Source organism: Octodon degus, unplaced genomic scaffold, assembly GCF_000260255.1.
Source record: "Octodon degus isolate 3935 unplaced genomic scaffold, OctDeg1.0 scaffold00207, whole genome shotgun sequence".
Taxonomy (NCBI): Eukaryota; Metazoa; Chordata; class Mammalia; order Rodentia; family Octodontidae; genus Octodon; species Octodon degus.
The window spans coordinates 1,072,664-1,086,912 of NW_004524783.1; the positions used below are offsets into that span (position 1 = coordinate 1,072,664).

Here is a 14,249-nt window from a genome sequence, read left to right on the forward strand (position 1 = left end):
GACCTAGTGCCCCACTGCAGGAACCCAGGGGCCTGGATGTGGATTGTAATTGTGTGCAAAAGGCTGGGGAGTTCACTCAGTGGCAAGTGCAGGGTCCTGAATTCAATCCCTGATACCAAAAAAACAAAAGAAATTGTGTGAAGGGCTGGGGAGATGGCTCAGTGGAATAAGCGCTTCCCTGACAAGTGCAAGGGCCTGAGTTCAATCCCTGGATTCGCAAAAAAAAAAAAAAAGAAAGAAATTGTGTGAAAAAAATGCACCTGTGCTGACACATGTGGGCTGTTTTCTTGTCCGTGTCCCCGTGAGTTCAGTACAGTGACGTTGTGCAGCATAAATGCTACACAGTGATATCACTAGAGATGGTAGAGGAGGAAGTACAAATTGTGTGCAAGTAGAGCCCCTTCTTACCACCCCCCCAGTGTACCCCCAGCCCATACTTGGGATGCGACCCAGGGCCTCCCATACTGGGGCAGGCGCTCTGCCTCTCACCCACTGAACCGTACCCACCACCACTACCACCCCTCCTACTAGGCCTGTGCGTGAGTGCTTGTGTGGCACTTGAGGGTTGAACCCAAGAGCTTTGCACTGAGCCACATCCCCCGCTGCCCCTCCCCATCTCTTTTTGAGGCAAGAGCTCCTGGGCTTGAATGTATGTTTCTCCTGCCTGCCTCAGCCTCCCAGAGTGCAGAGGCCACAAGCGTGCACACAGAAGCCCCAGAAGCCATCTGGATCTCTTTTCCCTTGGAAGACATAAACATTCTAAAATGCCCTCGAAGGTACTGCGCCTTTGTAATTCCACTGAAGCAATCCACCTTCTCGTGCGACCAGCTCCGTCTTCTCCCTTTGGGGGGATCTCCCCCGCCCCCCAGCAGGAACTGAGCAGGTGGCCCCTGCCTTGCAGCACACCTGTGTGACCTGCCACATGCGTCCAGCGAGGGCGGGCTGTGTGCGAGGGTCGTCGTTCCTCTATGGAGAGAGACTGTGAAGTCCTTCCCTGTAGCTTCCCTTTCCCAGGAAGCCGTGTGAGAAGACCCCCGACCCTGCGGCCCTCGGGCCTTTCCTGTTCCCGTCTGCTAGTATTCCACAGCGGCCGTAACGTCTGAGGAGACACGCAGTCCTCTGGCGGGCCGCATCTCGTCCCCAGAGCCCATGTCCATCCTCAGGAGCTCCTCCTCTGGGGCAGCGACTACAGCCTGAGCCCAAAGCCACCCGCAGCCCAGGTCCTGCCACCTTTACTTCATGCTGCTTCCTGTGGGGGTGCCCTTTTCCTCATCAGCATTTTAACAGTCCAGGCTGAATTTCTCAGTTTGCCCTCTTTCCGGTCCTTTACATTAATCACTTTTTTTTTTGTTTTGTTTTTGAGATAGGGTCTTTTTTTTTAAATTTTTAATTTTTTAATTTTTTGCTCGGAATGCCTTCAGGACAAGTTTCGCTGGCTGGAGTTGTGGGGATCGAACCACAGCAACCTGAGCCTGACTGCTTTGTTGAAGCAGCCACTTAAAGAGCTGAGCTAAGGGCAGCTTTTTTTTTTTTTGGTGGTACTGTGGATTGAAATCAGGTCCTTGGGCTTGCCAGGCAAGCGCTTACTCTACTGAGCTAGCTCCTCAGCCCTGAGATAGGGTCTTACTAAGATAGTTCAGGTTGGCCTCGAACTTGTGGCAAACCTCCTGCTTCAGCCTCCTGAGTGCCAGGATTACAGGTGTGAGCCACCAACACACCTGGCCACAGTTGATCACTTTTAACTGTGTAACAAATGAAAAGGGGGGACCTGCTAGATTCCAGTCTCTACTCCAAGCACTTGGCAAAATACTGCCCTCCCCCTATTTGCCGCTCTCAGGCTTTATCTTTAGTGTGGTGTCTTACCTGGCCTCCACCTGTCTCTGCCTGCTGCTGTTAGGCCCACGTGGCACCCTCCCGAGCCCCGAGCCTGGGAAACCGAATCTGCCCCCAGCTGTCTTTCCAGAGTGTGAATCGCAGAGTCTCACACAGAGTAAGTGTGTAATAGCTGCTCACTAAATAGGTCCAGCTGGGACTCCGGGGACGTACTTGCACCGCATTAGCGCTGTTCCTTCCAAATCTAACCTGTTTGTCACCATCAACACCTGGCTGTTAGCTGCTGGCAGGAAGGCTTTGTGCGAGTGAGCTCCGCCTCCAGAGGAAAACGCCTTACCAGTCCCGAAGTTCTGAAAGGCAAAATACCTTGAGGTGGCTCCCGTACCGCTTCCAGCTGTGACATCTTTGCAAGTTAAATTACCAGAAAGGAAGTGGCCTCCAAACTGACGGCCACCAATGGAAAGCTGGGCTTGCCCCCTCGTGACCGGAGAGGGGGTTGCCCAGGCGACCATTGGCCTGTGGATCCCCCTCCCCTGGGTAGGTTACTGGGAAGGAGTCCAGGGACAAAGGCAGGGACGGCCGTGGTGGCCTTTCCCACTGGCCCTCTCCTTCCAGCTGCATCAAACCCTACAACCAGACCACACTAATTAGCCTGCCGCTAGGTGTTGCCATGGTGACCGGGCACTTGTTAAAGCTCAGGAATGGTGTTCATTATTGTCCCATGGCTTTAGCGGTGGGGGAAAGGGCAGGCTGGCCGTTGTTTTCCAAATGAATCTTGGCCCAAGAGCCTCCGGGAATGTCCCTCTTGGACAGCCGGGGAAATGGTGAGTGTCACAGACTCAGTCCTGTCTTTCAGACAGCTTTTATAACCCTAGTGCTAGGCCTCGGAATTGCAGCTAGAAGGGACCGCCTTGGGGACAGGAAGTGCAGGTCGAGAGCAGCCAGAGCCGGAGAGGTGTTTTGAGTTGTCTTTCAGCTTGTGACGGCTGCGCTGAGGTGGTTTCTTAGGTTATTACGCACGTAACACTGCACAGTCTGAGTCTCCCCGCGCTCTGCAGAGGCCCAAGGAGGCACTCGGCGGCAGCGCGGTCATCTCGCGCCACCTTTGGTCGTCACCACAGAAATGGCCTGATGCTTCACCAAGCAGCAGCTTGGCCTCGTAGGCTTATGCATTTCTTGCTTCTCTAAGGACAGTTCAAGTAAGCAAGTCTAAGACCCGAAGCCACGCGTGTTGGCTGTTCGCCTGCAAGCTCCATGCGGTGCTTGGTTCGCTTTACCTAGCCATAGCGTTTGCATGAGAGGCTCTGAGGGCCGTCAGCACTCGAGGACGGCAGCTGCTGCGAGCCTGAACTTCACTTTTTGCTAGGTTGGAAAGCATGGAATAATGGGCGGGCTTTGAGTTCACCACTGTCTGCATGTTCGAAGGGCTCCAGAGGAAGCTCCCTGACTTTGTGCTTTTAAATAGTTGCATGCTATCGTGCCTCTCTTTGATCCTCTAGTTCAGTTGTACAGAATAACAAAATGCAAGTTAATTAAAGGCAATCAGTGGCTGGATTAAAGCGAGTCACCATCCCAACAGCTGTAAGTGGGAAATGACCCCCAGTTTTTTCTTTACCCTAAAAAAAGTATAAGTGCCAGGGAGATGGCTCAGCGGAATAAGCGCTTCCCTGGCAAGCGCAAGGGCCTGAGTTCGAACCCCATCTCCACCAAAAAACCCATAAATAAATAATTTTTTAAAATTTTGTTTATTTATTTTGTGTGTGTGTCCAGCTCAGCCCACCAGGGGGCGGGGCTAGCTGGCATGTGGTGCTGGGGGATTGAACCACGGTCCCTGTGCTTTGCTCAGCTTAGCTTGTTCTAAGTAGGTGCTTTAGGCCACTGAGCCATCTCACCAGCCCCAATAAATAAATTTTTAAAAAGTATATTGTTCGGGCAGCAGTAGCAGTTTGGCTGCTGAGCAGCCAAGAGTTAAGCGGCAGAAGCGGAGTTTCCGCTCCCTCTCCTGTCTTAGTGTCTCTGCTCCTGGTTTCTCCCCATTTATATGGAACTCCCCACAAGTGCGGTATTTGGCTAGAACTTGGGCAAATTTAGATTCCTTCTGTGTACTTGACTGGCTGGCCTCTTCACCTGTTCCTCTGTGTGTGTTCTCTTCACTGATTGCTGCAATATTTAGCTCAAAAATGCATTTTAAAGTGACATTGACAAAGCAAATAAAGTGGTATTTTTATGATATAATTCTTTGAAAATTTTTTAAATTGTTGGTGCATTCATGATATTTGTGAGGTTATATGGTATTGAACGTGGATATTTATCTTAAGGAATTATTAGTGTCTTTCAAGATACACTAATGGTATTATAGCTACATTAAATATGTCCTGTACTAAAATACTTACTAATAAGATGTTCTGAAGGGGCTGGTGAGATGGCTCAGTGGTCTAAAGCACCTACTTGGAACAAGCTTAGCAAAGCACAGGGACCGCGGTTCAATCCCCAGCACCACATGCCAGCCAGCCCGCCCCCTGGTGGGCTGAGCTCCCCCCCCATAAATAAATAAAATTAAAAAAAAAAAGATGTTGTGAAGACTGGGATTTCTTCCAAAAATATCAAGGGTCGGACAGGGTAAGCTGTGGAAGGGACAGGACTGGGTAGGGTCATAGATAGGGAAGCTGGATGGCTTGCGTCCTCAAGAGTTCATTTTCTAGGCTGTAGTTTGTATTTCGTTTACAATTTTTTCTCTACATTTGATTTTCCCTTTTGTCCTGGGGATTGAGCTCATTGCCGTCGTACTGGGACAGGTCCCCAGTTTATTCAGTTTTGTGCCTTGAGACAGGGTCTTGTTAGACAAACTTGCGGGCCTGCCTCAGTCTTCCCGCCCGCCCGTGGCAGTGACAGGAGCCTGCCGCCACGCTCGGCAGCCTGCCCGGCTCAGTCTCAGCATCTCTGCCTCACTGTCACCCGGTGCAGATGCCAGACCACTTTGACCAGGCTGTTGTCCTGAACCAGCTGCGCTACTCGGGGATGCTGGAGACTGTGCGCATCCGCAAGGCTGGCTACGCTGTCCGAAGGCCCTTCCAGGACTTTTATAAACGGTGAGTGCTGAAGGGGTTCCTCTTCCTCTGGGAGCAGGGCTGGGAGGAAACAGGGACCCTTGCAGAGGGTGACCCCTGGGTCTCGTGCTCAGGTATAAAGTGCTGGCGAGGAACCTGGCCCTGCCTGAGGACATACGTGGCAGGTGTGTGGCCCTGCTGCAGCTCTATGATGCCTCCAGCAATGAGTGGCAGCTCGGGAAGACCAAGGTGAGCAGGGCCAGTGTGGCCCAGTGCCTGGGGTGTACTAGGCAGCCCAGGCCCTTCCCAAGGGCTGTGTCCATCCACGGAGTGCGTCCCTGCCACCGTAGCAGCAGCTCTTGTGCGGGAGGACAGCAGACAGCACAGTGAAGGGCAGAGCTGGCAGCAGTGGTGCCTGTTTGTAACCCTAGCCCTTGGGGAGGCTGAGGCAGGAAGATTGCAGGTATAAAACCTCCAAGTCCTCCCTGGGCAATTTGATGACACCTTGTTTCAAAATTTTAAAAGAAAACAATTTTAAAGGATTGGAGATGCTCAGGGGGGCAGCCACGTCCTCTGTGTCAGGGAACACCAGGATTCTCATGTGGCTTTTGGTCTTGTGCCCCACACCCCACCCTTAGTGTCTCATGGCAAGGGGATGACACCGGTGTGCTCCACACAAACGCAGGTGGCTGGGCCCAGTGGGGGGTCTCCAGTGTCTTCTTAAGAGATGATTCTCAAGCTCCAGGCCCTGCCTCTGTGTGACAGTGCAGGGTCAGGAAAGCATCTGACTGTTTCCATGCCAGCCACCTTGTGTTTGTAGGCTTGGGGGTCTTTTGAGACAGGGTTTCACTATGTGGGTCAGGCTGGCCTTGAACTCCTGCTCTGGTCTGCTGAAATGGAGGCAGTGTCACCGCCGCAGCAGTGACCCGTCTGCCCTGCTGTATGCTGTTAGTGAAACCAGGCGATGCCTCAGGCTCGCCGGGCTCCTTTCCCCACCCCTCCAAGGCCGGCACAACCTTCAGGGCTTGGCGCAGATGCATACTGACCGCAAGTGTGTGTTGGACCTTCTTCCGTGCTGCTCCTGCGTCTCCATGTTCTTTGTTTAGCTTGGCCTGTCACTCTACACGCTGCCGGCCACGTGGCATGAAGAGCCAGCTGTCCTTCTACACAGGGCCCCTGTCAGAGTTGCTCAGAGCCTGTCCTGAGCAGCTGCAAGGGGGCCAAGGATGGGCTTCTTGGTCACTCAAGGGATGCGCTAGAGAAAGTGGCGCAGGGAGCTCTTGCCAGCAGTAGACTCTGCTGGACTTTTATTTAAATCAAAAGAATTGGGAGCGGGGGAGATGGTTCAGTGGAATAAGTGCTTCCCTGGCTAGCGCAAGGGCCTGAGTTCAATCCCAGCCCGAGTTCAATCCCCGGTTCCACCAAAAAGACCCCAAAAACAAACAAGCAAACAATAAATCAAAAGAATTGAAGCCAGGCACGGTGTCGCACACCTATAGTCCTCGTACTCCGGAGGCTGAGGCAAGAGGACTGCTGGGAATCCGAGGCCAGCCTGGACTCCATAATGAGAGCCTCCCTCCTGTCTCACGGCCATCACCCAGCTCTGCTCTGTGCCCAGTGCCAACCAGCTGCTCCTTAGTTTACATTCTGGAAACCAGGCCACAGGGCTGGCCATTTGCTGGTGCTGGGGAGGCCACTGTCCCCGGCTGGCTGTGTGGCTGGAAGACAAGATCTCTACGCCCCGCTGGTGGAGCTGGCTGCAAGCGTGTGGATGAAAATCACCAAGAACAGCTGGCACCTGGGTCCTGAGGCGTAATCTTCACTAAGGAAGGAGACAGCCTCTCCTGGGAGAGCAGCTCCCAGCAGCCCGCCATGACCAGAGAAGCACTGCAGAACCAGAGCGCTTAGGGAGTTACATTTTGACAGAAGAGGAGTTGAAAGCGGAAATTGAGGCTGGCCGCAAGCTCCTCCGCCAGTAGGAACACTGGAGAGAACTGCAAACACGAAGCCTTGGAGTAGTGTGTCCTCCACAGCTCTGACCTTGGCCAGCAGCTCGATTTAATTATTCACTAGCGTACCTGTCGTCTGGGGCTGCCACTGGGCCTCACAGGTTTCGGGATCTTCGTACAGGAATCTCCATCCACACCAGCGGGCTGTGGGCTGCTGTAGCCGTGGGTTCAGGGCAGGTGACACTGTGTCTCTTTGGCCTGAGGCAGAACTTCTGCAGCCCTCACAGGGAGGGCTTCTGTCTGGAGTGAGGACCTCCAGAACAGTGACCTCTGAGCTGACTCAGTGGAAAAACAGGGGTAGATGGGACACAGTGACTCAGATTAATTAAGTAAGTATTTTGCGGTGTCGGGGATTGAACTCAGGACCCTGCACTTGCCAGGCAAGCGCTTATTCTCCTGAGCTATCTCCCCAGCCCTCAGAGATGTTTTTTCTCCCTTTGTTGTACACCCGAAATTCATTTTTTAATTTATTTTTGGTACTGGCGATCAAACACAGGACCTTGCGCTTGCCGGGCAGGCACTTATACCACTGAGCTACTTCCCCAGTTCCTTTTTTCCCCCTTTGTGAAACTGGGGATTGAGTCCAGGCCCTGCACACTGAGCTACGTATTGGCTTTTTCCTTTTTCTCAGACCTGGAAACCCAAAAATAGCTCCAGTTTAGTTCTTCCCAATTCACACGTGTGTGACTACTGATGTACTTCAAGTCACACTTCAAATTCAGTTTTCAAATTTTGTTTTAATTTTTTGAGGCAGGGTCTCTATGTACTCGAGGGTATCCTTGGACTCACAGCGATCCTCCTGCCTCAGCTTCAAGAATGTGGTCTTTATTTTTATATGTGTGTGCTGAGAACCAGTCCCAGGGTCTCACATAAATTAGCGTCTCCTCCTCCTTGCTCTTTTCTTTAATGGTGTTGGGAATTGAACCCAGAAGCGCTGAGTGACATCCCTAGCTATTTTCCAACAGGGTCGAGGTTGCCCAGCTGGCTCTGAGCTTGCAGAGCCCTCCCGCCAGATTACAGCCCTGCGCCCCCACACCCAGGAGGTTGTCTCAGTGTCACTATTTTTGTATGCATTTAAGTTTTTGAAACCAAAATACTCTGCTCATAGTTGCTTAGCAGGCATGAAAAGGAGGTGTCCATACCAGGATGCAAGATGACACTTTACAGCTTCCCGGGCCTCTCTCTTTTCACCCCCCTCTTCTGCGCCCTGGGCAGTTCTCGCTCAGATGAACCAGAGGCCATGCGCTGGTCAGTGGACTGTGTCTCAGCCCACAGTGTCCACGCAGAAGAATCCCGCAGCCTTTACAGAGCGTACAGCTGTATGGCCACGTGTGCCTGCTGACCCCATCACAGAAGCTACGAGGCTTGACTTTTGTATATGCTTCTGGGTTTTTTGTTTTGTTTTTAGTAAGGGTCTACAGGGTCTCACTGCATAGATAGGACTTGTAGTGATCCGCCTGTGTTCAGCCTCCCCAGCGCTGGGATTACAGCTCTGCGCCACCATGCTCTGACTAGGTCGCTGGCTCAGTGCGCCCCAGGGCGGGGCTGACGTGGCATGTGGGACCAGGGATTGCACCCTGGTCCCTAAGCTATCTCGCCAGCCCTTTGTGATATGTCCTGATTGGATTTTATACAGGTGTCACTCCTTGGCAGGTAGAACCTTTAAAAAAAAAAGCACTGTTCTGGAAAACATGGCCACAGGAGTCTGTAGCAAGCAGGAGAAAGACAAAAGCGTCACCCCAAAGCCAGGCACAGGGCTGTACACCTGCAGTCCCAGCTCTCAGAAAGCTAAGGCTGGAGGATGGCTACAAGTTCAAAGCCAGCCTAGAGTACATAGCAAGACCCAGTCTCAAAAAAAAAAAAGATCCTCCCCAAATCAGCATTGCCCCCGAAAGCCCCAACTCAGCGAGGCCTTCTTTCTGCCAACCGTGTTCTGTGCTTGCTGGGCACCGCCCTCCCCCAGGTCTTCCTCCGGGAATCCTTGGAGCAGAAGCTGGAGAAGCAGCGGGAGGAAGAAGTTACGCGGGCAGCCATGGTGATCCAGGCCCACATCCTGGGCTACTTGGCACGGTGAGGACCACGGAGAGGGCAGCAGCTGTGTTCCCAGCGAGGAGCCTGCTGCTGGCCACAGCCATCAGAGAAGGCGCTGGTGGGCTTCCGACCGCAGCCGCTCCTGGGGCTCTGCTGAGGCTGTGCTCGCTTGGGTGGTTGCTCTGCCTCCGGCCCTGAAGCCGCGGCCCCCTGCCGTTCACTTTGGCACCGCACTCTGGGGATCCCTTATCCCAAATGCCTGGCACTAAGAAGGTTTTGAACTTGGCAGGTTTTGGGTTCTGGGATACTTGCACAGGCCTGGTGGACTGTGTCTTAGCTGACAATCTAAAATCCACCATGTTCCACGATCGTTTTTTATATTTTTAAATGGTAGCAGGGATGGGGCCAGGGCCTCGCGCATGCGAGGCATGTGCTAACCCAGACCCAGTAATCTGAAATGATTTCAGCATCACTTCAACACTTACAAAGTAGAATTTCAGACTTCCGCCAAGGGGTGCTCACTGCACACCACTGTCTTTAGAAACAGGTCTTAATGTGTGCTCCCTTCCGGGTGACCTTGAACTCACCCAACCTGGCCCCTAGCAGTTCTCTTGCCTCAGCCTCTCATGGGCTGGATTACAGGCATGCGGCACCGGTCAGGACTACATTTTCTGCAATCTGGAGCCACTCTACTGCAGTGAATTTTGTTTCGTTTCCTTGATTATTTTCCCTTCTGTCCTGTTCAGTCTGTGTCCTGCCGGATTACTCCAAGTGGGCAGTCGTGTCTGTGTGTTTATTTAGCCACAGCAGTGCCAGGGCTCTTAGCTTAGTTTAACCCTTCTTTGGGTTTCCTTCGGTTTTGCTGTAGCCACAGGGGCGGCTTCGCTCCCCAGTGAGGCTGCGGGCGCCTCCTCTGGCGTTCCCTCCGTACATGCGCCTCGGGTAGCCCACGGCCTCACGGGCTGCCCTGCCGTCTGCCCTGCAGAAAGCACTACAGACAGGTCCTGCACGGCGTGGTGACGATCCAGAAGAACGTCCGGGCCTTCCTGCTGCGGCGCAGGTTCCTGCACCTGAAGAAAGCAGCCCTGGTGCTGCAGAAACAGCTCCGCGGCCAGCAAGCGCGCAGGGCCTTTGGGCGGCTGTTGGCAGAGAAGCGCGAGGAGGAAGCGAGGAAGAGGCGGGAGGAGGCGGAGGAGAGGTACCGGCCCTTCCTGCTAGAGGTGGGAAAGGGGCACGCTTAGGTTCTAAGCTCCATATATATTAAGAATCCCCGCTTGGTAATACCACCCCCTCCCCCCTCGCCGCCGCCCCAGTGTGGAACAAATAAGCCATTCCTGGCCGCTAGAGTGCGGGATTCTGTCGAGGCCCTGGCTCGCCAGGTTTTCCCTACTCTGTGCGTGCAGGGAACCCGCACCGCAGACGCAGGGGGGCCTGGCCCCTAGCCTTGCCCTCGCCCTTCCCTCCGAGTGCTATTGAAAGTGAGCTGCCAGCCAGGGTGCCACTCAGTACAGAGCCCCTGCCCAGCATACCCTGGGCTCAGTTCCAAGTCCCCTAGCTGCCGCATAAAGGAGAACATCTTACCCCAGAGTGGTTCAGATTAATGTTGATGTGCACCCTCTGTCTTTTCTGTTTTCAGAGAAAGAGAGAGAGAGCGGAAAGCAGCAGAGCTCCGGGCCCAGCAGGTGGGGACTGTGGCGACGACATGGCCTGCCTGGCCTTTACCTGTTTTCTCCCCGCCTCAAACCTCTTGGCTTGAGGATGTAAAACTTAGAGGTATCCAGGAAGAGCGGCTTGGAGGAAAGGGTGTCATGCCCCTTCTCCCCGACACAGCTGGCCGACCGCAGTCAGTGTTTAAGCCTCCAGTGTGAATCATGCTGGGCTTGCTTCTCTAAGCCCCGTCTCGGGCCGCTTGGGCTGCTGCAATCCAGACTGGGTGGGAGACATGATGGACGCTGATCTTCGCAAACTTCCTGAGCTGGGAGACTGCAGCTAGGCTTCTCCAGGGGCTTAGCCCAGTGGTGCTCAAGAGGCCCCTTCTGCCATGTCCCATGTCCTCTCTTGAGGCTTCCTGCATGTCCCTGATGTGTACAGCGTCTTGATTCTTAGAACACCAACATCTATTTTGGACCCAGGACCTTTGTACTGAGCTAGTTTTCCAGGCTTTTAAAAAAAATTTGAGACTAGGTCTCTCAAAGTCACTAAATTGCCTGCGTGAAACTCAAACTTGCAATCCTAACTGGGGCTGTAGCTTGGTGGTCTGGTGCTTGCCTAACACAAGGTTCTGGATTCCAATCCCAGCACTACAACAACGGAAACAACACCCCCCCCCACTCCCCTGCAAAAAAAAAAAACCCTACACCTTCCAATCCTGCCTCAGCCTCCCAAAGTGCTGGGAATACAGGCCAGCACTACCACACCCCGCTAAGGGCCCTGTTTAGATTGGATGTATCCCCAACTTAAGAGCGCCTTTTTTTTTTTTTTTTTTATTTTTTTTTTTTCCATCTATCCATTTATGTGTGTGTGGCCAGCTCAGCCCACCAGGGGGCGGGGCTGGCTGGCATGTGGTGCTGGGGGATTGAACCGCAGTCCCTGTGCTTCGCCAAGCTTGTTCTAAGTAGGTGCTTTAGACCACTGAGCCATCTCACCAGCCCAAGAGCGCCTTTTAACCTCCTCACTTCTTTAAAAGCCTTCTGTCCAAGCCCAGCACACCCTGAGGTCCTGGGGACCCGGGCTTCACCTGAGTCTGGGTACAATGCTGAGGGCCTGGTCACCGCCTGCTCCAGGCTGGTGGAGGCTGCAGAGCTATATCCAAGCTGCAGCGCAGACCCTAACGTGCCTCTCCTTCCACGCAGGAGGAAGAGGCCAGGCAGCAGAGCTTGAGGGACGCAGCCTGGAACCGTCAGCTGCAGAAGCAGCGGGAGAACAAGCAGGTGGAGGAGATCCTGCGCCTGGAGCGTGAGATCGAGGACCTGCAGCGCATGAAGGAGCAGCAGGAACTGAGTCTGACCGAGGCATCGCTGCAGCGGCTGCGGCAGCGGCGGGACGAGGAGCTGCGGCGGCTGGAGGACGAGGCCAGCCGGGCGGCGCATGAGTTCCTGGCCGCGCTCAACTTCCACGAGATCGACGCATGCGTGCGTGGCCTTGAGCGCTCCCTGGCAATGGCGCCCAGTGGGGACGGCACGGTGACCCCGGGCTTCAACTTCAGCCAGCCCTACCCCGAGGAGGATGAGGAGGACGAGGGTTTCGCAGCAGATGATGATGCCTTCAAGGACTCGCCCAACCCCAGCGAGCACGGCCACTCAGACCAGCGTACAAGTGGCATCCGTACCAGCGATGACTCCTCCGAGGAGGACCCCTACGTACACGAAGCCGCGGGGGCCCCCAGGGAACCCGGGCCACCGCCCAACCCGCAGGAGGCCACCTACTGCGAGCCCAGTGAGGCCCCACATGGAGACCCAGAGGATGACTACGACGACGGCGCCATCACCTCCGGCAGCAGCATCACCTTCTCCAACTCCTACGGCAGCCAGTGGTCCCCCGACTACCGCTGCTCCGTGGGCACCTGCAACAGCTCAGCCGCCTATGGCCTCAGCTCTGAGGGCGCGCAGTCCTCGGTGAGTACCGGGGTCCCTGGGCGTGGAGTGTGCTAGTGAGGAGACACCTGGTGTCCACATTATCCCTTAGCTTTGTGGGAATCCTAAACCACAAATGTCCAAAACAGGGTTCACACTGGCTAGGGTGGTGGTATGGGCCCATAATCATAGTGTTCGGGAGAGGCTGGGGCGAGAAGATTGACACAAGTTCCAGACCAGCCTGGCCATAGGGCCATAGATGTCTAAATAAAAGAGCCCCAAAACAGATCTTAAACCACAGATTGCAAAATCAGGAGCTGGGCTGGGTATGCTGGAGAGGCTGAGATAGGAGGGTCTCCAGGGGTACCGGGCTATACAGCAAGAGTCTTGTCTCAGGATCACACACACACACACACACACACACACACACACACACACACGAAGTGACATTTCCCTAAAGCAGAAATTTGAAAATCAGGATCTAAACTAGGAGTGATGGCTCATGCCTATGATCTATCACCTGAGAGGCTGAGGCAAGAGAATTACCTCAAGACCAGCGTAAGCTGCATGGTGAACAGGCAGAGCCCCCCCAACCAAAGATGTCAGAGTCGGGATCTGAGCCAGTTGCATGGTGCCCATCTGTAACCCTGCTCGCGAGAGACTGGTGCAGCAGGACGGCCAGGAGTTCAGAGCCAGACTAGGATACACAGCAAGACCCCATCTCAAAAAAACCAAGCGGGGTCTTAGCAGTAGTCTTTTTTTTTTTCTTTTTTCTTTCTTTTTTTAATTTTTTTATTTTTTGTTGGAACCTGGGATTGAACTCAAGCCCTTGAGCTTGCCAGGGAAGCGCTTATTCTACTGAGAGCCATCTCCCCGGCCCCTTTAAGGGTTTTTTTGTTGCTTTTTATGTATATGGTTGTTGCAGGGTTTCACTACGCAGCTTGGACTCGTGGTGATCCTCCTGTTTTCAGCCTCCCCTGCGCTGGGATTACGGGCATACACCACCATGCCCAGACTCTGGCCTGCTTAGCGCACCCAGGGCGGAGATGGCGAGGCATGTGTTGCCGGGGATCAAGCCGCTTGCCTAAGCTTGTCCAGGTAGGCCGTTTATCTGCTGAGATATCTTGCCAGCCCTTTAGCATAGTAATTTAAAGACGTTTAACTTACATGGTTTGATTAGGTTTACACCTTTTCACAACAGTGTCATTTTTGGAAGAGACTGGATAAAAGTATATTTTGACTTGTAGGTGTTAGTTTAGCTAGTATTTAGGTCTTTTTTGTTAGTGTGTTTGATTTGGGTTTTTTTGAGGTTTTTTCTTTAGACAGGGTCTCACTATGTGGCACAGGCTGGCTTCGAACACTTGCCTCTCCTGCCTTAGCCTCCCGAGTGTGGGATTAGAGCTGTGTGCCACCACGCCCAGCTTGATATTTGCTGTACTGTGCTGCTTTGGTCACCCGCCCTCGCTGGAGTGGTCCCGTGGGGAATGTGGCTCCTGGGTCCCCTGTGCTGAGTGTTTCCTTTGTTGTCTTCCATGCTTTTTGCACCCGGTGGCTCTCTCTCCTCTCCCAGTTTGAAGACAGTGAAGAGGACTTTGACTCCAGATTTGACACAGATGACGAGCTGTCCTACCGGCGCGACTCTGTGTACAGCTGTGTCACGCTACCCTACTTCCACAGTTTCCTGTACATGAAAGGTATGGTCTGCAGGCCTGAGCAGCACCGGTGAGGGCAGTGGAGACTGAGGTTGTTTTGTTTTG

General features: G+C 53.7%; 1 protein-coding gene across 3 annotated transcripts in view; it reads left to right on the top strand.

Moving 5' to 3' along the window:
• The window catches only part of Myo10 (myosin X), a 237,948-nt gene that overhangs the window by 186,412 nt on the left and 37,287 nt on the right, over positions 1–14,249 (top strand). For 2 of the 3 annotated variants that reach the window (XM_023704945.1, XM_023704946.1), the window contains 7 exons: positions 4,798–4,922; positions 5,015–5,129; positions 8,853–8,959; positions 9,906–10,118; positions 10,557–10,602; positions 11,773–12,534; positions 14,063–14,186. In XM_023704945.1, coding sequence (XP_023560713.1) covers positions 4,798–4,922; positions 5,015–5,129; positions 8,853–8,959; positions 9,906–10,118; positions 10,557–10,602; positions 11,773–12,534; positions 14,063–14,186 — 1,492 coding nt within the window. Of the gene's footprint in view, positions 1–2,583; positions 2,658–4,797; positions 4,923–5,014; positions 5,130–8,852; positions 8,960–9,905; positions 10,119–10,556; positions 10,603–11,772; positions 12,535–14,062; positions 14,187–14,249 lie in introns of those variants that run through there. The other variant, XM_023704947.1, reaches the window with a different exon arrangement.